The 23,307-nt window shown below is 38.8% G+C and overlaps 1 protein-coding gene across 1 annotated transcript; it reads right to left on the bottom strand.

Annotated features, from left to right (window-relative positions):
* Positions 1-10,402: 10,402 nt before the first annotated feature.
* trib1 (tribbles pseudokinase 1) lies at positions 10,403-19,084 on the bottom strand. The gene is made up of 3 exons (XM_030147720.1): positions 18,388-19,084; positions 17,347-17,639; positions 10,403-13,001 (listed from the first exon to the last, which is right to left on the bottom strand). Exons 1-3 carry the CDS (start codon positions 18,718-18,720, stop codon positions 12,527-12,529), a joined length of 1,101 nt encoding a protein of 366 aa, XP_030003580.1. The 5' UTR covers positions 18,721-19,084; the 3' UTR covers positions 10,403-12,526.
* Between the last annotated feature and the right edge of the window lie 4,223 nt (positions 19,085-23,307).

The raw sequence follows: 23,307 nt of genomic DNA on the forward strand, positions 1-23,307 counted from the left end.
TATAAATGCATTGTTCTCAGGTAAGAAAACCCAACACTTACCTTTCTGATGGTAGTATGCACAAAAGGAATCAAAGTCTTTAAGAGTTTATTCCATTTCTGCAATTATATCACATTGAAACCTATACTATGCAAATCAGAAGAAGTAATATAGTAGCATCTTATAATCTGAAGACGATAGTATTTTATTGAATTACCTTTTATATTGTATTTCTTCACCTTCGTCTTCACCTTCAAAAAAAAAAAAAGAGTAAAAACTGCGCTTGAAAAAGTGTCTAACATTTCTGCTGTTACTAAATTATTGTTTGTTTTAATTTATTGTTTTTACCTGTCTTTTATAATCTGTATTCTTTCATGGCATGTACCTCTTGGCCAAATCACCCTTGTAAAAGAGATCTCAATCTTGATGGGACTCTGTCTGGTTAAATAAAGGTTTAAAAACAAAAAACCTCAGTATACTCTATGTTCTGAGTTCAACGAAAGTGATTAGTCTGAGTTAAACATGTATTCATTGTTGCTGGATTGTGAATGGCTTTCTCTGTTACTAAGGTTTTTCCAGTCTAAATATACAGGGGTTGGACAAAATAATGGAAACACCTTCTATGATGCCACAATGTTAGGTGTTTCCATTATTTTGTCCAACCCCTGTAAAATAATTTGCATTATCTAGGACATTGGGTCTTGAGTAAATTTGGAAAAAAAAGAAAAAGCTTTCATACATGTATACTGTAGGACACCAAACAAGAAAGGACAAGCATATGCTCATAATTAAATCCATTTATCTGTAAAAGCAGCTCTACCACAGGACACTGACCACATGTTACTGAAAGTACGATTCACTGCAGTTTCCTGGAAGTAAATTATTCCACTACCAGCTCCATGGACACCAAGGCACAGTTACTGCTAATGGAGCCACTGTGGTTAACCCCAAATCTTCGTGTCATTCAGAAAACCATTGTAACAGACTGCTTGAAATAATCTGGGCTTTGGATTCTGAGACGTTATATGAAGTTTCTTAGATGTTTAGGCAAATAGAAAGAGTAAAACACCATAAATGGCTGATCACCTTAATCATGGACATTGGACATGACTGACTGATGTGTCTCATGTTCTGTATATTATCTCTCATACATACACTTGCATTATTTGCATTTTGATCAACAACATATATAGATATTCTTATAATCGTCACTCACTCCCCTCAGCAGCAGCAGCAGAATGCTTTTATGTACAACTGAGAATAACTGAAATGTTCAAATGTGTTCAGATGTTGTAAGAGCTCTGTGGGTATTTTTACTCCATTGTAAATTTTGGCAACATGTTTAACAGTCTGACTTTAGGCCAGAAAAGGCTAATTGGTTCCACAGACAGATGGACCTTTTTTCTTTTTAAGTGTGCTGCTGTTCAAGACTCAGTAAAAACCAAATGTGATGTCATTTCACATTGTTTGCATCAGATAAAAAGATGAGTTGTTCTCCTGACTGGCTTGTGTCTACTGCCAAATGGTCTATTGTAATAACAGTGCTCAGACAGATTTCAGGGACATAGAACTGTCTGAAACACTTTTCTTCTTCACATACATTTTAATCTTTGCTGACCAACACACATATACAAATGTACAGTGTTTGTGAATGTTAAAAAGTGTCTCTCTGGTCCAGTTTGGAGTTAGTGGAATTTTGATGAAATCTGAGGATGAAACATAACAAAACTTTTGATAAAACCATTAATATTTCTTGACTCCTGGTTAAAAGTGACAGTAAAAACATGCACAGATTTCAGGGCCTGCAATTTAAGATTATAAAAATAATGGATGTATATAGGTACATACTGTAGGTAGCATTAGGCAGGTAGCAGGTTGTGTTTTTTCTGTGTTAAAAACACAACAGTGGTTACATTTCTCAGCCAACTTAAAAGAGTCATGGTTATAGTAAACAGAAAGTTTGTATGTCGAAGTGTCCTTGGGCAAGACACTGAACCCTAAACTGCTCCCAGTAGAGCTTGGCAGCGCCCTGCATGTCAGCAGCCGCCTGCTGGTGTATGAATGTGTGTGTGAATGGATGAATGTAAGGAATTGTAAAGCGCTTTGGGCACCATTAAGGTGTAGAAAATGCGCTATATGAGTTCAGTCCATTTACCATTTACCATGATGTAAAACACAACAAAAGCAATGCAGAAAAACGCATATTGTCTGGACAAAATAGTTTAAGACATGTTAAGTGCAAAGGAAGGTCACACTAAATACAGCCACTTTGGTTCACAGAACCTGTTTTTTTTCTGAAACTTTTGTTTTTAATGCTGTACATATGTGCTGTTCATCCGGAATTAATCTTAATACAGACTGAAATTTACATATGTGTGGTTACATATATAACTTTGGTAAAACAATAAAGTTAACTGTGACTTTTGCACAGTAGTGTATAAGCACATAAATTGCCCTAAACTGTATAATTAGAAATGAGTAAAGTTATTTACTGCATTAGAAACAGGAGGTTTACATCAAATGACAGTAACATCCATCCATCTATTTTAGGCTTTGTTAAGGTCACAGGGGCGCCATAGCCAATGTCAACAAGCAAATGCACAAAAATGTCAGTGATATTTTCGGTGATATCTTGAAATTAGATACCACGTCATCCTTGTCTGATGGGTTTTACAATACAAGCACTTGAATCCTTTACATAAGTGAAAGTGGAAGTCATTTTGAGGTACTATAAAGTATTATGTTGGGCTATTCTGTTTTTAACAATATCAGATATATCATATTGTGTATCATCAACATCAGTTTTTGATACATTGTATTTTGCGTTTCATCAAATAAGCTTGTGCTACAAGGTTGCACTGTTTACTTTCATGATACAATAGTAAAAAACAATTATAGGAGTCAAATATGTGTTATGGGGTTGTATAATGAAGTAAAAGGAACATTATGATAATGATAATAGATAAAATACAAAGACACTTTTGTACAATTGTACTTAAGTACAGTAGTTGAGTGAAAGTACTCAGTTACAAAGTTCAGAGTATAATTTCTACACTAACAAAAAATTACAGAAAAAGGAGCAGAGTCTGTAAAAAACTATACACAACAGCCCAGGGCAACTATGTTCACTGATAAAGGTCTAAATTTCTGCGTAGGCATGACTCTGCTGCTGATAGGACTGTATTGCTAAGAGGTGTTAAAGGAATTAAAAAATTCACCACCCTTCAAATACCTCAGATTTGTTGAACAAATATACCCTTCAGTGTAGTTATTTATTCATCTCTTGGCAATGTGAGTAAGACCACAAAGTCACAAAAGTGAGGATGGATGAATTCTCCTTGAGGTGCAGAAAAACACCACCCTCTCCTGGACATACACTGTCAGTTAGACTGGAACAGGTCTTTATCGAACCTCCAGACATCGGCCTCAGAGGACTGGATTCTGCTAATATGAATCCATAAAACACAACTAAACTGAAGCATTATCTATCTTGTGTGTCTTCCATCTGACTTTAAGACATTAGGAAGAAAAAGAGTGTTATTGTCAGCAGAAGGATTGTGATAAAGTTTGCAAAACTTTTGATAATGTTACCATAGATTACATTTCTATATTGAAAATTTAGTAAATAAAGATGAGTCATAAAGTTAATGAACTAATGTAATGGACTAAGTAATGTCTGTTCCACTCTCTATCTACAGTTATCCAGTATTACCACGACCAAAAGGGTGTTATTTCCCTAAATTATTCAGCAAAGGCTTGTCTTTCATTAGGAGAACAAATGAAACTCTGCAGACAAAAAACACATTTTCTTAATATTTAGATGAAATGGATGTGCTTCAGTCTGTATATTCATAATGATATAAATAAAAAGTGTAAATCATGTCCCCCGGGGCTATGTCAGAGGCATATTTAGATATCTTACCAAGGTCTTTCTGTTTCACTGTATTTATCTAGATATCAAAACAATCAAGATGATAACACATAGCCCTGAGGGGCCACTTTTCTTGAGATATCCTCATCAGACAAATGGTTTTCATTTCCCTCCTGTCTGCGTTTAAGAGACTGTTGACCCAGATAACACACAAGACTCCCATTTACCTCTTGCCGAGAAAATAAAGAGCTGCTGCAGCTCCATATTTCCTTATGAAGCTCACTTTAATGGAGTTGCATCTAATGACTGTAACGTATGATAAACCGCTGGTTATTGTTTTGATAAATGATTGAGTCGGATGGTATACGTGTGTGTATATAGACTAAAAAAACACTCATTCCATTCCATTCAAAGAGCAAATAACCACAAAAGGCAGGAATTAGACTGACTCTCTGAGTAGTGAATTATCAGTACAAACAGGTAAAATAAATTAAAAGTACTGAACTTTAGCACTTCATAATAGTTCTGCAGTTAATGTTTTGTAAAAAAAAAAAAAAAAAAAAAAAAAAAAAGTTGCTTTTGTTTTTTGTAACAGAATATCACAGTGATACATCTCAGCTGCTGTGTTGCTTCTGATTACAGTTATAATAGTTATGACATGTAAGCTGTTTTTAATCATATAACCTTTCATGGTCAAGTTTATTTAAATAGCACATTTACAACAAAGCAAAGTGCCCAAAGTACTGTACAAAGATATAGGGTTATGAGTACAGCCTTTATTTAAGAAGCTGAAAAAAGGTTTGATGAAAGAATGCAAGACATCTCATATGATTTATAAAAGCTGATAAAATGTCCCGTATTGTGCAAAGATACGTTATTCCTGAACAGCATTCACTTCTGATTCATTTCAAGTTACACTGCATTATTCATTTTTTATTTTTTACGATTTAATTGTCTTGTTTTTGTTTACTTTGACTTAGTTTTCATTATGTTTAATTATGTCATTACCATCAGCAATTCATTAATTATGTAATACTGGCTCATGGTCAGCTAAGACAGTATAAGCTCAGATGTTTTGTATGTACTGAATGAATGAATGAATGAATGAATGAATGAAATCTTTATTTCGAACATGTAGACAATGAAGTCAAAACAAAAATCCACCAAACAAAATATAAGTACTGGTACATAAATGATTGCTGAGCAAACAAACAACTAAATAAATAAATAAATAAATAAATAAATAAAAGTAAATAATAATAATAATAATAATAATAATAATAATAATAATAATAATAATAATAATAATAATAATAAAACAAATGAAATGAAATTATACATGCTTGAAAAAGAGTAAGAAGAAGTAAAAACTTATGTACTCCTACCCCCAATTTCTTTTCCTTCTGATCATTATATAGCAATTATTATTTTGTATGACTATACTACTACTACTACTACTACTACTACTACTTATAATAATAATAATATAACAATATCATGCATCCTTTGTCCTATATACACTAATATGATAATACCCATTTACAACTTTTCCTACCAGATATTAATACCAGATATTAATAAAAACTAAACTAAAAACTGAATATATGTGTGTATATACGTACCCCATTCACAGAAAACTTGTGATATTTTGCAAAAGGCAATAAAAGCTGAAATTGACTGATATGATTTATTAATAGTTTAGAAACTTTTTTGAACTGAAAAAAAATGATGAGGTGAAAATGATGGTCTCAGCGGTTTATCGATCAACCTAAAGCAGCAGTAGCCAACATTGGGAAATAAAATACCAAAATGTAAAAATACACACCATCTCTGCAGAGCTCTGTCCTCTCAGTCCAAAGCAAAAGACTAAATAATATGAATAGTATAAAGATAGACAGACATGACATTATGTCATGTCATTATGGGAAAGTGCTCTATGTTGAGATGTAGAGCTGAGCAGCAGAGTCATGTCCAAGTTGTGTCGGACAGAATCTGACCAGTAACTGATAATTACAGTTGTCAGTCAAATATTTAACACCATGTGGACTTTCAACAGCCTGAAAACACAGACAGAGAGTAGATACAGAAGTCTGATGACTCTGACCACTTCAACTAAAGTATACTATGAGGTCGTTATGGACATTTTCCCCAGTGATGCCAAATGCCAAATAGTACAGCTTTGAATGTATATATAGTTATAAATAAATTTAGATGATGATGTCTGCAACATGCTCACAAAAACAAAGTATCCACCAAAGGCTTTTAACAAAGTTGAGTTGAAAGTCACCATTTGGTGCCAAACTTATCAGTGACTGCAAAAAGTCAAATCAAGGGAATTTTGAGTTCAGAATATTTTACACAGAGCTGCAGTTTTCTACTTTTCCACCAGATGGCAGCAGAGATCATGTAACGCCACTTCACTCTAATGAATTCAAAGTATGCCTTTGTGATTTTTAACATGACAGTTAAAAATACCAGAGTTATTACAAAGCATTCAAACGCCCCACTGAACTATTATCAGAACAATACCACAAATCCTTGCAGGAATTTGTATTTCAAAATAAAAAAGGTCATAGAGTTATTTAAACACAGAGGACTGTTTCCATTGCATCAGTTCATCGCTCACCTTTTCCAGAGGTTTCAAGGAAGAAGCACAGTACTTAACATATTCTCAGAGCAGCAGATGGTGCAGGTGCTTTACTGACAAATCTCAGATCTGCATCTTCACTTCCTTGTCTGGCTTGTGTGTACACCGTTTCCCTGTAGAGTCACATGGGAAATCATAGACAAATTATTTCTTTTTCATTGTACACATTTAAACCATAAACCACAGATTATTTAAAATTTAAAACAAACACTGTACATTTTGCATTTTTGCCCTTTAAGGACCGAATGATGTCATGAATATTCTTTCATTCTCTGTGTAATTCCCATCTTATCAAATGAGGTCATGGAGAAATGAGGAAGTATCTGATGACGCCTGTGTGTGTGACACCATAGGAGGGCAAACCCCGTCATGAGGGAGTTAGTGAACAGTCCTATTTAAAGGATTACGTGGTTAGGTAACTTTAAAAATGCAGGATCACACGGGAGGATAAAGTTTACACTTGTGGCAACAGCAAAGGATGAGATCACACAGACACATAATACACTTGAAAACCGTTGACCAACACATCAAACCACATTGAACTATTCACTACAAGCACTTCTTATTGAACCCAAACCACACATTTATCATGTACAATTTCGAGAGGGTTACCTTTAAAATAAAATGAAAAGATTAAAGATGAAAATAAGATATAAAGACTGAAAGTGACCTTGCTGAAATATAACATAAAGAAAAGTAATTTATTTAAATTGCTGTATCAATAATGTTTCTTATTGCTTAATGTTGCTTATTTGTTTACATGTGATCACTTTTGTTAGAAATTGTTTGTACTAAAACATATGTTTCAAAGTTCCTTGGCTTGAAATGATAAAGATGCATAAATGTCAAAGGCAAGTGTAAACTTCTACAAATGTCTGAAGTTTCATAACTCTCAGAAAATCTGTCATCTCATAAGATAGTAATGTTAACTGCAACAACACTAGGACTAAACATGTTAGCAGGGAGTGTCAGTTAACCTTAACAATAGTATAATTTACATGCCATAAGACAACAACAACAACAACAACAATAATAATAATTATAATAATAATAATAATAATAATAACAATAATAATAATAATAATAATAATAATAATAATAATAATAATAATAATAATAATAATAATAATAATAAAGCTCCCTTCCTCCCTCACACACCCACACACACCTACACAGGAGTTTGAGCTCTATTACTGTGCAATATAACTGTCCAATATAAATCTTTTTACTTGAGCCATAGTTTTTATTATTGATGATCGTTTTTATCCCTTGATCCAGTTTTTATATGCATATTTATATGTATATGTTTTATTTATTCTTGCTGAGGAATTGCATCGAAATGACTAATAAATTTTGTCTCTGTCTATAATAACCATGCCTGTATCTAAGTTATATGCAACATAGAGCTTAACTTTGGCATTTCATCAGTGGGTAGATAGTTAGAAAGATACCTATTAGCCACCAGTGGCTAGTTAGTGTTGGTGGGACAAAGGACAAAATATATATTTAAAAAAAAACATGCGAACCAGTCAGTTATATGTGACATGTACTGTAGCTTAACATGACATTAGCAGCTAGATAAGTTAATAGTTAACTGTTAGTTCATTCATTTGGGTGGACTTGTCTTACTACACCCAATTCAAACCCAGTAACCTAGAAAAAAGAAAGTAGAAACTGAATAATCAATATTTTTTATTTGGGTTGAAACATAATTTCTAATACTTTTGCGGTTTACAGTTATACACATTAGAGGCAGATCATGTTAGGATTGACACGTTGTTGGCTAGAGACAGAAGGTACAGCTTCACTGGTGCTAAATGTATTATGTATTACCAAAGACCCTGACAAGACAGTTTACTGGAGAGGGATTCCCTGTTTCAGTGTCTCATGGTTCCTCCACTGCCCTGTTCGGACACTACTAAGAGACCCAGGTCTATCCATTCAATGGGGGAAGTCAAAGTAGCCAACATATTTCAGAAGATTCTTTTGTCCCAATATCACCCAAGTAAATACTGGACCCATTTCCCCATTTCCCACAAGATACAAACCTTCTGGACATAAAAATTACTGATCTGACCCACAGATGTAGTGAAAATAGACTTTATTCAAGGCATGTCTCGGTGTCAGCAATGAACAGCTATGAGGTATTGCAACCTAAACTGTCCAAGTGATATATTGGTTACCAGCAAAAATGTGATGGTATTTGCAGCTTAATTTACTTCTACTGGACTTTTTACAGAAAGAAATACATTCAGATGTAAGATGTGTGCAATGCAATTGCATATTTTTTCCATGACATGTGTATGTAGTAATAAAATCAAGAGTTTTCAGGTAACTAGTTCAGTGGTTCCCAACATTTTTTGGCTCGTGATCCCATTTTAACATCACAAATTGCTGGTGACCCCAGACATTCAAGATGGACAAATTTTTTTTGTTGCTAGAATTAATTTGTTTTTAATCATGTAATAGTTTGCTCTACTATGTTGCAAATAAACATTAATTTTAGACAACATTTAGTCTATATAATGTATATTATTGTGGACAGAGGCAGAAAAGCCAGGTGTAGAGTACTGCACAAACTGAGAATTTTATTTTCCTTGGTCAGGATATGTACAGTCAGTCCAGCTTGGATTTACAAGGCTGACAACTAATACTGAACAAACGATAACTAAAACTTTGAAATATGAAAGAGCTGCAGCATCTGAAAGTGACCACAATGAACATTTGAAAGATAAACAGAACCACAGTGCTTCAGTTTCAGCTTCACAGTTTGTCTTTTATGGATTGTGATTGTCTCTCAACTCACCATATATTTTTTTATTAGTAAGTTTTTTTTTTTAAATATTATTTTTTATCAATTACTAGAAATTTCAGGTGACCCCATTTGAATTCCAGGTGACCCCACATGGGGTCCCAACCCCAAGGTTGAACAACACTGAACTAGTTACTTCTCAATACTCCTCATGTATCTGAATGATGGATATTGTCCATTAACACAAAATACACACATACAGCCTTCTCAAACACCTTCCCATAACCACCTCCCTTCTCAAACACACTTCTTCCCACACCAACCTTTCCGGATATTCATTACATGACCTACTCCTAGCCTACTTTTTTTGGGGGGGGCCTCCTGTCATCCCCAGGGGAGTTCTGCTGCTCTGATGTGTTAGGCAATCGTCGCTTTGGCAGCTTCCCAGCAGCTGAGACACTGCAGCTATACCCTGTTGATACTTAATCTGACTCCTGTGCTGCACACACACACACACACACACACACACACACACACACACACACACACACGCAGGCAGGTATGTGCTTGAACACAAACGCACACACACAGTGATTACGCAAGCCCCGGCCAGCCATGCCCTGGGTAGTCATAACACACAGAGGGTGGAGACATGCCAAGCTCTTATAGGTCAAACAATGATTCACAAGCTAAAGTGGATTGCATTAAAAACAAACTGTGTTTCTGAGTTGAAACTGTGCTCAGTGTTTGATGAATTGACCAAAAGTTTCAGCAGTGAGGGCTGAAAGTGAAGAGGACCAGGGTGGCGGACACACTTCCCCTTGTGTATTCCAGTTAAAGACCCTAACCAGCTATTGACATTTGTGTGTTTGAGGAGTTAAATGATACATTGCGTAAAGGTCAGGGAGGAGTCAATGGTTAGAGGCAGAGATGGAGAGAGGGTGAGTTCATTCTCTTCACACAAGAATGGAATTGAGGTGTTGAGGAAAATACAGCCAAAAAAACTGTTTTTGCTTGGAGTGGTGAAAAGCTGCATGGGTAAAATTCCTGCAGAAGAACCTTGGAGGTATGTAGGGGAGCTGTGTAATGTGCAGGTGTTACCCAGGGTCTGTGAGACTGTTCTGGAGGAAAGCTGCAGTAAACAAGTCACGTTAATAAGAAAAAATGTAATCTTTATTCAACAGCTTCACACATATTTCATATATACATATTTACATCTTTTGTACAATGACTATATCTCTTGTGTGTAACCTGTTCAGACTATTAGCCTCTAGGTTGTGTCACAAATACATGATTCACAGTGCAATATGAAGTTTGTGCACCCGTGTCAGTTTACTCTACATGTCACATGAACGTATGACTCACTCTACATATATGAACTAGAAACAACTAAAAAAAATAATAAAAATGCTTAGAAACCATTATATTTTAAATTACTTTTCAACAAAGAGCAATTTAGATTGTCACTAGTCTGTTCCCCTCTGGCACCTAAAGCAGATGAGAACGAAAAATTAATGTTCTGCAATAGACGTTTATTAGTCTACTACGTGACCCAAAAATTAAATACAAAGCGTTTCTCAGATAGGCCAGATTTTGTCAAAAATAATCGTACCAGAGCAAAACTGCAGCCTGAGAGGCTCAACGTCACTGAAACACTGCATCTGCTTGTCACAATCCACAATACAAACACATCGCTCAGTACATGGTACATCATTGTCACTATGTTGATGACTAGTCTCATGGATCAACAGCTTTCAACAGCAGAAACATTAAAAAAAGGAAGGAAAGAAAGTACCATTTAAAGGTGAAACAGTCAGAACAGATTCTTCCAGCCAAGGTCAGGACCATTCTCTACAGAACACGCTTAAGTGTTGAGTCATCACCCGACAACCGACATCAAATATCGCCTGACTGTGACTGATTCAGAGCCGTTCAGTTTATGAAACACAGTGATACGGGCGCTGAACTCAGTACAGCTCTGCTTTGTTAATGCAACACAGCTTGACATAATGTTCAGACAGAAATCAACATAAAAAACTCTGACTGCCCAAATGCAAAAGACAAATTTTATCATTATGTGTTTTTCTTTTTGGATTTCAAGGTTCGTTAAAGGTTAAATGATACATTTATGAAAAAAAAGCAAGATGTGTTATATTGGGACATGATTCTCTTTGCAACAGTGGACTTACTACTTGAAGTTTGTATGCTTTCTACTATTTTTGTTGTTCTTTGCAACAAAATTACCTGCAGATTTTAAAGCCTACAGTTGCTTGTTGCATGTATGTATGTATATATGTATGTATGTATGTATTTATATGCATGTATGTAAGCCTTAGTGTTATTCCTACATGTGGCTTCATGCACACATGCAGCATTTCGATATAGGACATATTTTTGTTTTTAAATATAAAAAATCAGCTGTGAGATATTTTCAGACGATGAATCTAGATTTGCCTTACTCTTACAGTACAACCATTTACAAGACTTGTGCTAATCCTGCTTATTGTTGAGTAATACGTGCGACTAACTCTTCCCACATATCGGCCAAGGCTTACACCAGTAACACCCTGCGATTCTCAACCTTCTGTGCATGGTGTGAAATTTGTAAAATGCCCTCGTTTGGCTGAGACGTTGCCAGATTGGCAGTGCGACACCCTCCCCAATGTCCCTCTGACTGTGACACATCAGTCCTCTGCTAACAATCTTTTCTCACTCTTGTCGCTGCCTGCTGGGAGACGCCGGGCTTGTGCTAGGGCCTTTCGCTCGAGCTGCTCAGTGAGTCAGTCGGTAGCGCCTCCAGCCCGGTCAGAGAGTGAGAGGAACAACATCCCAGTCTCCTCGTCTGCCGCCCTGAATCCATATAATGCCTTTAGAAGCCGTGTTAAGTCCAGGCTAAGAGCAAGCATTAGTGACTATTATTCCATGGGTTAATTTTCTCATATACACTCGTAGTAGCCAGCAGAGATAGTTTTGTTAACAATATCTTGCAATTTCTCAATCCTTGTTGTTTATTTTAGCACCAAATAATTTAAAAATGCACATTTAGAAACACACAATGAGTGATCATTGTGAAAAAATGCCCTTAGCAAGTAACACATGTACGACAAAATACAGTACAGTAGGTTTTTGTAGAAAGCTTGAGGGTGTATGTACACACAACAGTACACAAAATGGGGTTCTAAAAAGTGCCAGTGTAAAAAACAACAACAACAACAATGAATCCCTCATAGCAATGTGTGTGTTGGTCCCTCAGTCAGACTCAGTGAATTAAAGTCCATCAGCAGAACAGATCGTCATCCCCTTCCACGTCAAAGGACGGCACCATCTGTTCTGCCGAGCTCACTTCCTGTTCGCCGAGCGCTGTTTCTTGCAACGACGGCGGCTGGTGGAACCACGGGTGAGCGAGCAGCTCGGCCGCCGTCAGTCTCTCCCAGGGTTCTTTCCTCAGCAGGCTCTGAAGCAGACACTTGGCCTTAGGTGACAGGCCCTCGGGCAAACAGCACTGGCCCCTGCGGATTTTGGAAAACAGAGTGGCCGGGTCCGGGTCGTGGAAGGGGTAGCGGCCGACCAGCATGGTGTAAAGCATGACGCCCAGGCTCCACATGTCAGCCATCTTGCCGGAGTATGGTGCTGAACCACTGAGGATCTCCGGGCTGACGTAGGCGGGGCAGCCGTGGGTGTCGGACATGGAATCATCGTTTGGGTCTTCCAAGACACGGCAGTCCTCGAGGCTCTCTAGTCTCACATGAGTCCTGTAAAGAAAACATTTACATTGATCAATTTATGTTGTGTTTCCACAGCTTCATTATACCTTACTGCACACTGACAATAAAGTGTATTCTATTCAGTTCTTTTAGAGCTTATAAAAGTGAAAATTTTCTACTTCCTTATGTGGGAAAGTCCTGTCTATTAAAGAAAGCTTGACCTTATTACATGGGAGAATCCCCAACATTAGAGCCTGTTGATGTTGTAAAACAGAGGTCAACCAAGATAAAAAGCAGAGTAATAAAAACCTAGATAAAACTATGAAAAACCAATAAATCTGCATCACTAAATATCCTGCTAACCATAAAAAGTTTGCAGATTTTACATTTCTGAGATGTGATTTTCCCTAAAAGTCATTGATTTCAGTTGAAAAGGCTGATGCTAACTTGGGCTAAGTTCTGACGATACTGATTAATCTGATCAATAAGTCTGTCTCTACTGTAAACTAATGATAATGTGAATAATCAGCTCTGATAGGATGTTTCATAAACTCCTCTCAACTGGATTACTGACCTTGAGGGAATATTATATCTACTAACTAGATTTTGTAACATTAATCTGACATTGAGTTCCTGATTTAATAATTACTTTGACTCACATGTTCTGGTTAACAGCTCCTGCATTCCTATTAAAGTCAGCCAATGATAGATGAATTAGCTATCTGCGTTTTACTGTTATACCAACTATTGCTATAACAGCCTTTATAAATCTTTTATCAGTCGACCTCTACGGTAAACAATGACAATACTGAGAAAAATGCCATTGACATCAGCTTCATATACACGCAATATATTTTGGTACCTAATGCGATACTTATCGCACTATCCAGATGTGATAAGATTAACATTGAATGCATCATGGAAAAACAAATATCCTTGCTTTGGTCTTAAGTTGCATTGCAGACAGACAAATGGACACACACACACTCACATGGATACAACATAAACACCCACCAGACCCTCGTGAACTCACTATGACCTAAATGCACAGGCGTGAGTTCAGTTAGAGACACAGAGCTGCCTAAGCAAGTTTCCGATGACTTCCTGGCACACACACAGTCCCATAAACACACATATAAATATTCAACCCCTTAACCCCCCTCCACCCCTCCACTGCACCCCACCTCCCTCCCCTCCTCCGCTCACACACACATTGCTATATTTAGCCATGTTAATGACGGCAGGACGTACATTTTGTCCAGCTCTAAGAGTATCCAAGACTGTGAGAATGCAGGAGACATTTACCACCAAAAAGCTTTATCAATACAGTCCCAGTACTGGGCTGAATATAAAAGCATATGTTGGGAAACGCTGATGTCTCTAAGGACAGACTGAGGGATGTTTTTCTATACGCAACAGACATGCTATGCTTTTAACAGCCCAAATAAAGACCCAACAACTGCCAGAGAACAAATGCATCTACTGATCTAAATCATTAACTGTTTAACCACTAATCCTATCAATATATGTAAATAATTGAGGTAAAATGTAGTTTGTCAACTTATCATGGTCATTTGGATGCTCAGAGGCTCAGTACTGAACATGAAAACATTGTCATCTTCTGCAACATTAATTCACCAGTAAAACCCATGGATTTTAATAAATGACAGTGGATGTGATGATTTGCTTTAAAAGTCACTTTCTCAGTTTTAATATAATAACCTTTGTATTTACTTTGAGCTTTTATGAATATCTACATGATCAATGAATTACATTTAAGAAAATACCTGTTTAGACAGAAAAATGCAGAGGATAATATTGTAAAAAATGGTCATAAATCTCTTAAGAAGACTTAGAGAAAAAAAATCATTTGGAAGTTGACACAAAACTAGTTGTGGGTCTTTAAGGGTTAATGAAAACACATAGACATAAGAAGTGTGTTGTTTTGTCACATTCAGAGGCTTCAACTCTGCAAATCATCACCAGACAAGAGTGGCTGAAGAGGGAAATAGATGAAAAGAGCGACAGTCAGGAGGACTAAGATAGAAAGCGACTGATATTTAAACGGCGAGATAGTGGAGGAGATAAGTCATGAGAGGAGAAGAGAGATGGAGACAGAAAAGGAAACAGAAAAGAGAGAGTTGGAGGGGTGGAGAGAGTGACTCATCCCTCTGTTGAGAGTGCATATCTTCTCTCCTCCTCCCGTCCCCTCTCTCAAGCCGAGGCTATCTGCACCTGGGTTCCACACTCGCGGCGCCAGCCATCCCATAATTACCCTCAAATGGCTGTTGCCACATCAGTGACGCACGCGGGAAGGCTGGCCCCAGCAGTGAAGCTCTGCATGCTTCACAGCGCTAGTCACCTTCCCTAAACTGGCTTTCCAACAGCACCGTGGCTGTGAATGGAGACAGCATTTGTCAAATTGTTGTGACTTTCTCCGTCTCTGGCTCGGCCGCTGCATTGTTGCCGAGGACATTGCATCACAGCTCGATTGCCAGAGTTTGAAAGATGCCTGATTGTTAATTTAGAAGAATGTGGAGTGACGGAATATGAGCTCACACAGAATCCCAACATTTCAAGGAGACTTAATGTGTGATTCGTCTGACGCAATCTCACAGTGCACAAAGCAGATATGCTTTTTTGGCTTCTCTTTTTATCAGCAAAATCTGCTGCTTTGTCCTAAAGCACAATCACAGGGGGATCATTTGTGCTGCAGCTACAATATGTTTACTTAAGTGAGATCAGCCACGCATAACCTCCATCCTAGAGCTCCAGGGTCAAGTGGGTCTTGTGGGTAAGTCTACCGTAACATTGCACTGCCTATTGAATAACAAGGTATGCATGGAAAAGAACATGCATACAGGGCAGTGCAGCATGGGGAAAAAAAGGTAGCATTGTAAAAATGTCCATTCAACTTGATGTTAATGTCAACTCATTAGATCTGTCAAGTTCTTTAAGGCCAATTTTCAGTCCTAGGTGAAAGTTGATGAAACCAAATAATTAATTATGGTTTTAAATGGCCCATAAAGATGCAAAAGGATGAACATGCAGTAAAAGACACAACCAAACACAAACAACGTAAGAGAAGACATCACACAAATGCTGTAATCAGACAAAAGGAACATGAAAGATGAAAACAATGATGTATAAGACAAACCAACACCAAAACAATGTAAAGTACATATGACAAGAGGAAAGACAAAGACAAAGCATTATGAAAATGTTAAAATCATAAAACATAACTGTAGTCACTTATTTCATACTTTTGTGCGTATTAAAAAAGATGCATAAAATTTGTGTTACAGCTGACAATGCAAACAAATGAAACCCTGCAAGGTATATCAGAATAATGACACCTACAATAAGTATCATTGTCTTATTGCCTAATCCTACATGTTAATATGCATACACCTACATACACATACATATATACAGAAAATGAGCATTGCAGCCTCCTTTCCTGGTCACATACACACTGTCTGTTGCTCTGCATATGTGCACGTTAACAGTGACACCACAGACTTTAGCTTCTCTCACTGGCTGTCTGCTCTCATTCATTCAGCATGACCCTACAAACCCAGAGGTTGCGACTGGAGAATGTTACTGCCCCAAGTCTCCACGAAAACAGGCATTTGGAAAGGGGGGGTGGGGGGAGATCAGCAGGCGCTTACAGGAAAGAGAGTGACGCAAGGGCAAAGAGGCGACAAATAGTTTTGTAAGCAAAGGTTTTGTGTGTCGTCCTGAACAGAATGTCATACTCCAAGACATTAAGGCTTGTGTGTGTGTGTGTGTGTGTGTGTGTGTGTGTGTGTGTGTGTGTGTGTGTGGGTGAGTGTGTGGGAGATAGTTCAAAAGGACACAGATCTGAACGACTCCTTCATGGATCAAAGTGTATTTGAATGAATCCTTGTTGCAAACATAAGTTATTCTGCAGCCCAGTTATGAAGTAATTTATTCATAAATAATGACTAATAAATATATTCCAAGATATAGACTGCAGAAAGGGGATGATTGTCTCATTCACCAGCCTCGTCTAGCAGCTCTGCCAAAATAACACCCACCACGTACACAAATACACAATGTGCAAGCAAAGACACACACTGAAAGTGAGAAAGGGAGACAGACAGAAAGGGCGAAAATCTGGGAAGCTATGCAGTCTGCCTCCACAAGTACAGAACCTCCTACTCTATCTGTGCCCACATCAAAATCTGCACACACACATGGCCTGTGTGTATCAGCTGTTGCAGCGTTTTGGAACATCCCACTGCACTTTATGTATTTTAGTCAACTCAGTGAGTAAAGTGGGCAGGCTGTGAGACCTTGTGGGAAGTTTTAAGATTATAAGGCAGCTTCTTTAAAGAACAGATGAAACCACTTTCCCCTCTCATCTCACCTTTTCTCATCAGCGAAGACAAACTTGCGCAATTTGAGGTCACCCAGCACGATGCCTGCCTGGTGGCAGTGAGCCACTGCCTGCGCCACCTGACGGAACAACCTGCAGGCCTGCTCCTCATCCAGCCTCCGACAGCTCTTCACCAAGGTGTGCATGTCCCCAAAGTCCTTGTCCAGGAACACGTAGGCCTTGCGTTCTCCCAGGATGATATCTCGGATGCTGGCCACGTTCTTGTGTGCTGGTAGGATTCCATATGCTCGGATCTTTTCCTGATACATCCCCATCTCAAAGACCTGGGAGAGAGATCAGAGTAGAAGAGGGAAGAAGAAGAAAAAGGGAGAGGGATGGAGGATGAAAATTGGGAAGACAGGGATGGAGGCAGTGGGTCAGTGTGTTCTTAATGATCATATGAGGAAACAACCATGCAAATTTGGCAGGGAGATAAAAAGGCGTATGATATGCTTTGATTCCAGCTCAATTCAATGCTTTTGCAAGAGCATGACAAATGAATCACCCGAGCATGAAACGATTAACTTCATTAATCAACAAAGCCGATCGCCTGCAGGTCTGTCATGCAGTCATAAACAGATGGATCTGGAACAGCCTATACCTTTATCAGGACTGATCTGTACCGGGGTCTTTCTCTCTCTCACGTTTCTGTGTGTCACGGTGTATTACAGTGACGTGTATGCAAATGAATCGAGTTGACAGACAGTGTGAATCCACGGTGCCAATTATACGTGGACTTACATTGGTAGGCTTGATTTCCACAACACAACACACACAGGCTGCGGGGATGCGTAATCCTTTGTGTACTTGTCGTCAGAGTAAAAATAACCCCAGACTTGCAGGGCTGAGTGTTTTAAACGGTGAAGCAACACTCCTGCTATGGCGTAAAGTGTGACACATTTCGCGTGAGAGTGACAATTGGTAAAAAGTCTGCTAATACTGATGATACATGTCAGACGGGCTATTGAGCAACGCGATGTCTCGAAACACCACTCATTCAAAGAAATTGCACAATGACGCGATTGCGCATACCTTGCACAGTAGCTCATCGCCCGTGTCGGTGTTCATCGCGCTGTGCACGCTCTCCCGGTCCGCCAGAGGTAGAAGAAGAAACGGTCCTATCCTGGAGGGTCCCTGGTGGGTCGCGGGGACCGGGTTTGAGACGGGGCTCACGGGGGATCCGGGAGAGGAGCCGAGAAGCCCCTGTGTGGCGGTGTCCCCCCCCGCTTCGGCGCTCAGCCTGGCGCATTTGGCCGGCGGCTGGTCGTCCGAGTCCAGCCGCTTGTGCGCCGCTGCTCTGCCGGTGCGGATGCAGGTTACCGGGCTACTCCACTGCAAGTTCATCCTGATGGACCGATTAGCCATGAAGGTGAAAAAGAAGGGGGAAAAAAAGTCCGACGTGGTTAGGTCCTCCCGATGGTTAAAATCAGCTGAAAACTCTGCGCTCCATTCCCCTGTCAGACTCCGAATAGTTGGGATATAAATAAAACTTATTCACCGACCCCGCGTTCTTTTACTTCTTTGGTAATAATCCAACCCACGAGTAAATGTCCGTGACTCGGAGGTATGTGTACTTTTTGGTGAGAAAATCCCGATCCTCAGAGGAGTCAAGCTCAGATAGACAGAGAGAAAGAGAGAGTGAGAGAGAGACAGAGAGAGAGAGAGAGAGCGAGAGAGACCGCCTCACACTCAGAGGCAGACTGAGTGTGTGCGCTCCGGTGATGTTGTTGCTCTGAGCTCCAACACTCCGCCCGACCAGTCCAACCTCCTGGTGACACAACCATTGAGCAATCCTGTAACGGCACCGACTCCAGCTCAGCTCTGATCACACTGTCCACTCCATTACCTTTCACTTCCAAACGCTGTGCGCTTCAAACATAACCTTTAGTATTTTTTTCCCTCTGTGTTGTAATGAATCTCCAACTTCATACCCTGAGAGCTCTCAGATATTTTTGCTGATAATGCCAGAACCTAACCTCGTGAGAGGAATGAAGAAATCATCTGCTACTTATCATGGGTGTCTCATCAAGCATGCACATGCTTTAGACAATTATTAACTCTCCTTAAAACTCTTTTCTCTGACTCAGTGGTCTATTAATGTCCTACTCTCTTTGCCATTTAATGCAACAGCGGCTTCATGTATGCTCTTGTATGGCAACTAAACTGTTTACTCACTAATGTCAGGCCTAAAGCGTGAACTGGCCCTTACAAAGCCTCTGTGTATGAACCTCAACGGCAGTTTAAGCATGGCCATGATATTTTCCCATGCTGGGCCTGTTTGTTATGACTCACCCCCATAAAGCTTTAGTGGTGCTGGGCTATAAGCAGTCACATAAAATATGCCAGTGCAGTTCTGTATAAACAAGATCACAGCAGCTGGGTTCTCACACACACTGATCCTGAGCTTTAAAGTATTTGTATGCAGAAAAAAACCACAAACAAGCAACCCAACACTGTGCAATCAGTGTGAAAATTGTGCAACAATTTTGAAAATGTATAATCACTGAACTATGGATGGTGACTGTAAGTCAGAAGCAGAAATTAAAGGGTGTAGGTTGAAGAGCAGTATAAGATCAGCTCCAAAACAGTCGTATGATGAGGAGTGTTGAGATCAGCTTCTGACAGTACAAGGTAATTATAAATGTACATGACTGTGTGTATGTTGGGGTGTGTACACATGCATGACCATGTGTGAGTTGTGCAAGAGTTCTCTTTTTCCACTGCTTTATGTTGAACAAGCATAGTGGCTGCAGTAGAGGCTTAGTGAGTGTTCACTAAAGCACAGAACACCAGCTGGTCTGTGTGTGAATGCACTATCACCTCTATTTTGCACAACCTCTCCTGCCGTTCCAAAACATTTCCTTTCACATTTCCAGCACATTTCTTTCCAGAGCAGGTCAAACAGTTAACCAGGTCACAGCAGCTGGACTGAAAAGGGTCATATGAACCTGTCTCTGCAGGCCATTCCAAACAAGAGCAAGTTGCACATTCCACAGGAAAAAACGTCTGTTATTTTTAGGCCTTGCATTCTTTCTTTGTGCAGTGGTCGTCCTACGATAAGGTGACTCACCAACTGATTGATGCGTGTGTGTCTCGGTGAGCAAGTGTGTTTGTCATGCTGTTGAGCAGGCACAGGAACAGGTTTCCTCTCACATTGTGGTCTCTGTCTTTTTAAGAAGTTGAAAAAGCAGGATGAGCCGTCACCGTGGGAATAGACACAGAGGTTCAGGAGCCCAAAACATTCTTTGTGATCTTACAATGGCCTGGACCTGGTGTGTCATTACATGAAAGTGCTGATGAGTGTTTGTAGTTTGTTTGTGTGTGTGTGACATACTGGAAAAAGTGGACTTATTTGTATTGGCTTTGATTAACAGTGTTTGCATGAGTACAATACAACAGTTTGTCCAGATGTAGTTGGAATCATTACACAAGGTTACGGGATACTAAATGAGTAGGCTGCAGATAATATACTACTCTTACCTAAGATACATAGTTTATACTGCTAGTGTGTACACTATAGTGTCTGTGTGTTGTTGCATAGTTTGTGTAGGAGTGTGACTGTAGCTTCTTGCCAGTGAGCTACAAGAGAAAACAATATTCAGGGCATGCTCTCCCTTCTTATAATTAGCTGCCACCAGCAGCGGTAGAGGGAGTCTGGGAATTGATCTGCCCTGAGAATAGTTCAGTCTGATCTGGCTGACAGCCAGCCATCACTGTGAATTATTCTTCTGGTGAGCCGCCCTTGTGACTAGACCTTGTGACTTAACTGCCTAAAAGATGAGACAGTGAGGTGGTGATGTAGTCCAATCTCAGAGCAATGACTTGAAAGAGAATCTTAAAAAGAAACATAAATGTATCTAAACCCATCCTTACCACAGGCATAGATGAGTTCATTTCTTTGCGCACTCACAGATGAGCTCCATCTCTCTTCTGTTGGCAGTGGGTAATACGATGGGGAGGTGTCTTATGATAAACAGAAAATAAAAACCTCTGCGGTAACTACCAGCTCATCCAGCTGGCACCGATGGAAAAGCAGCAAACAATTGTCTTTCATATGCCCGACCCTGCTTTTTGTTTTTGGCGGAGTGGTTACATGTCGAATATTGACAATTACCATGAATATTTTTAGACGAACACTCTGTTTACTCTGAGCCTCTATCGATATGGGTAAGAGATGATGAAAATCTGTAGACGGAGCTGTACATTATATTATATAGTAATTAAATGTCCCCAAATCCCACAACAGTACACTATAGAATAAGTAATATGACCAAAAGGCTTGCAGTCATTTGAAGGTTTATAGGATTTAGGAGGCTCTATTTGCAGATATGTAACATAATAGTCATTACAATGTTTTCATTAGTTTTTTTGTCATGCAAAAATGGGAGCTGTGTTTTCTTTATCTTAGAATGAGTTGTGAGATGAGATACCTCTCAATGCAACTCTTCTTCTTCATCTATCTTCCATTTTTAAAGCAGGGGACATCCAGCGTTAAAGGTTCACTCAGTGTCCAATGTTTAGTGACATCTAGTGGACAAGTTGCAGATTTTATTGCACTTCCTGTGACCTTGATCCTGGCCTACGCTGCCTACTCAAACCATGAAAGTCCATCATGTTTGTTTTGTCTGTTCCTGGCTTTTATATTTAGAAGAAACTACCTAAACACAGTGGGAGATGTAACGCAATCCAACACTGGATGCTGCCCACTATAAAGTAAACATAACGTGTCCAAAGTTTTTGCACATACGGATGGACAGACGGACAGACAGACGGACAATGAACTGATGACAATACCCTGCGGTGAGGGTGAAGGATAAAAAGGCAGAGAGCAGTGTTAATTTTGACAGCAATTTTTAAATTTAGTTTTAGTCATAGTCTTTAAACAAAAATATTATTTAATTTTAGTCATAATTTAGTCATCTAAACTATTTTAGTTTTAGTCTAGCTTTAGTCAACTAAATATTATTAAAATTTAGTCGACTAAATCTATTGTAGATTTGGTTGACTAAATTCTTATGTAATGATATAAAGGGTATCTGAGGTCATAATTTTGACTTAGATTAAATTAAACTCATGAAACTTAAATATTATTAATTATTAATTAATTATTATTAAACTTACACATATATTTCACTGTTGTAGAAAAACAATGAGAAGTAGAGTCCTGCCTTGCATTAATCAGAACAAACCGCGCGTAGCATTCTCCACGAAATTGCAGACTGTAAAAACAGCAGTGATGTTGGTATATAATAAGCCAATTTGACAATAAATAGTGCTCACCTGAAACTAAGAATTTGAACTCGGTATCAAGAAAAATGGCATAGAATTGAAAACACATTTCTAAGCTTTGACAACAACAGCAGTAAATACCACTGAAGAATACTGGTAATAATGGCGCAACATAGTTTAGAATGCGTCGTCTTGGCCTTAATATCAAAAGTAAAATGTTTCCGTATCTTCTCTTTCACCCAAGCAACTACATTTTTCAGTTCCCATGTGCAGCTTAACTGTCGACACACTTTCTGTTCTGACTTCTGATTGGAGCTCTTCTCAACTCGTTCAGCCTCCTCTGCCTTCCATTTGGATCTTGTTCTCAAGTTATCCCGCCTCTTTGTCCTATTGAGTGGATGTCGTTTCAACTCCTCCCTCTCCCTCTTTCTTCGGACTGGATATCGTCTCTGGCCAACATATTTGTCTATTTTTTTGTTCGTTGACTAAAGTGTCACTACATTTAGACAGTCTTTTTGCTCTAGTGAATTAGTTTTTATTTAGTTATTGTCTTTTTTTCGTCAGAAAAAATTTGTCGGTGATGAAGACGAAACGTGATGACGAAAATTATTCGTCAACAAAATGAACACTGGCAAGAGAGGACATAATTTCATCGATATTAGATAGATAGATAGATCAATAGATAGACAGGGATGCAGCGTGGTGGAGTCGACCCACTCCTTC

The sequence above is a fragment of the Sphaeramia orbicularis genome, chromosome 11, assembly GCF_902148855.1.
Source record: "Sphaeramia orbicularis chromosome 11, fSphaOr1.1, whole genome shotgun sequence".
Taxonomy (NCBI): domain Eukaryota; kingdom Metazoa; phylum Chordata; class Actinopteri; order Kurtiformes; family Apogonidae; genus Sphaeramia; species Sphaeramia orbicularis.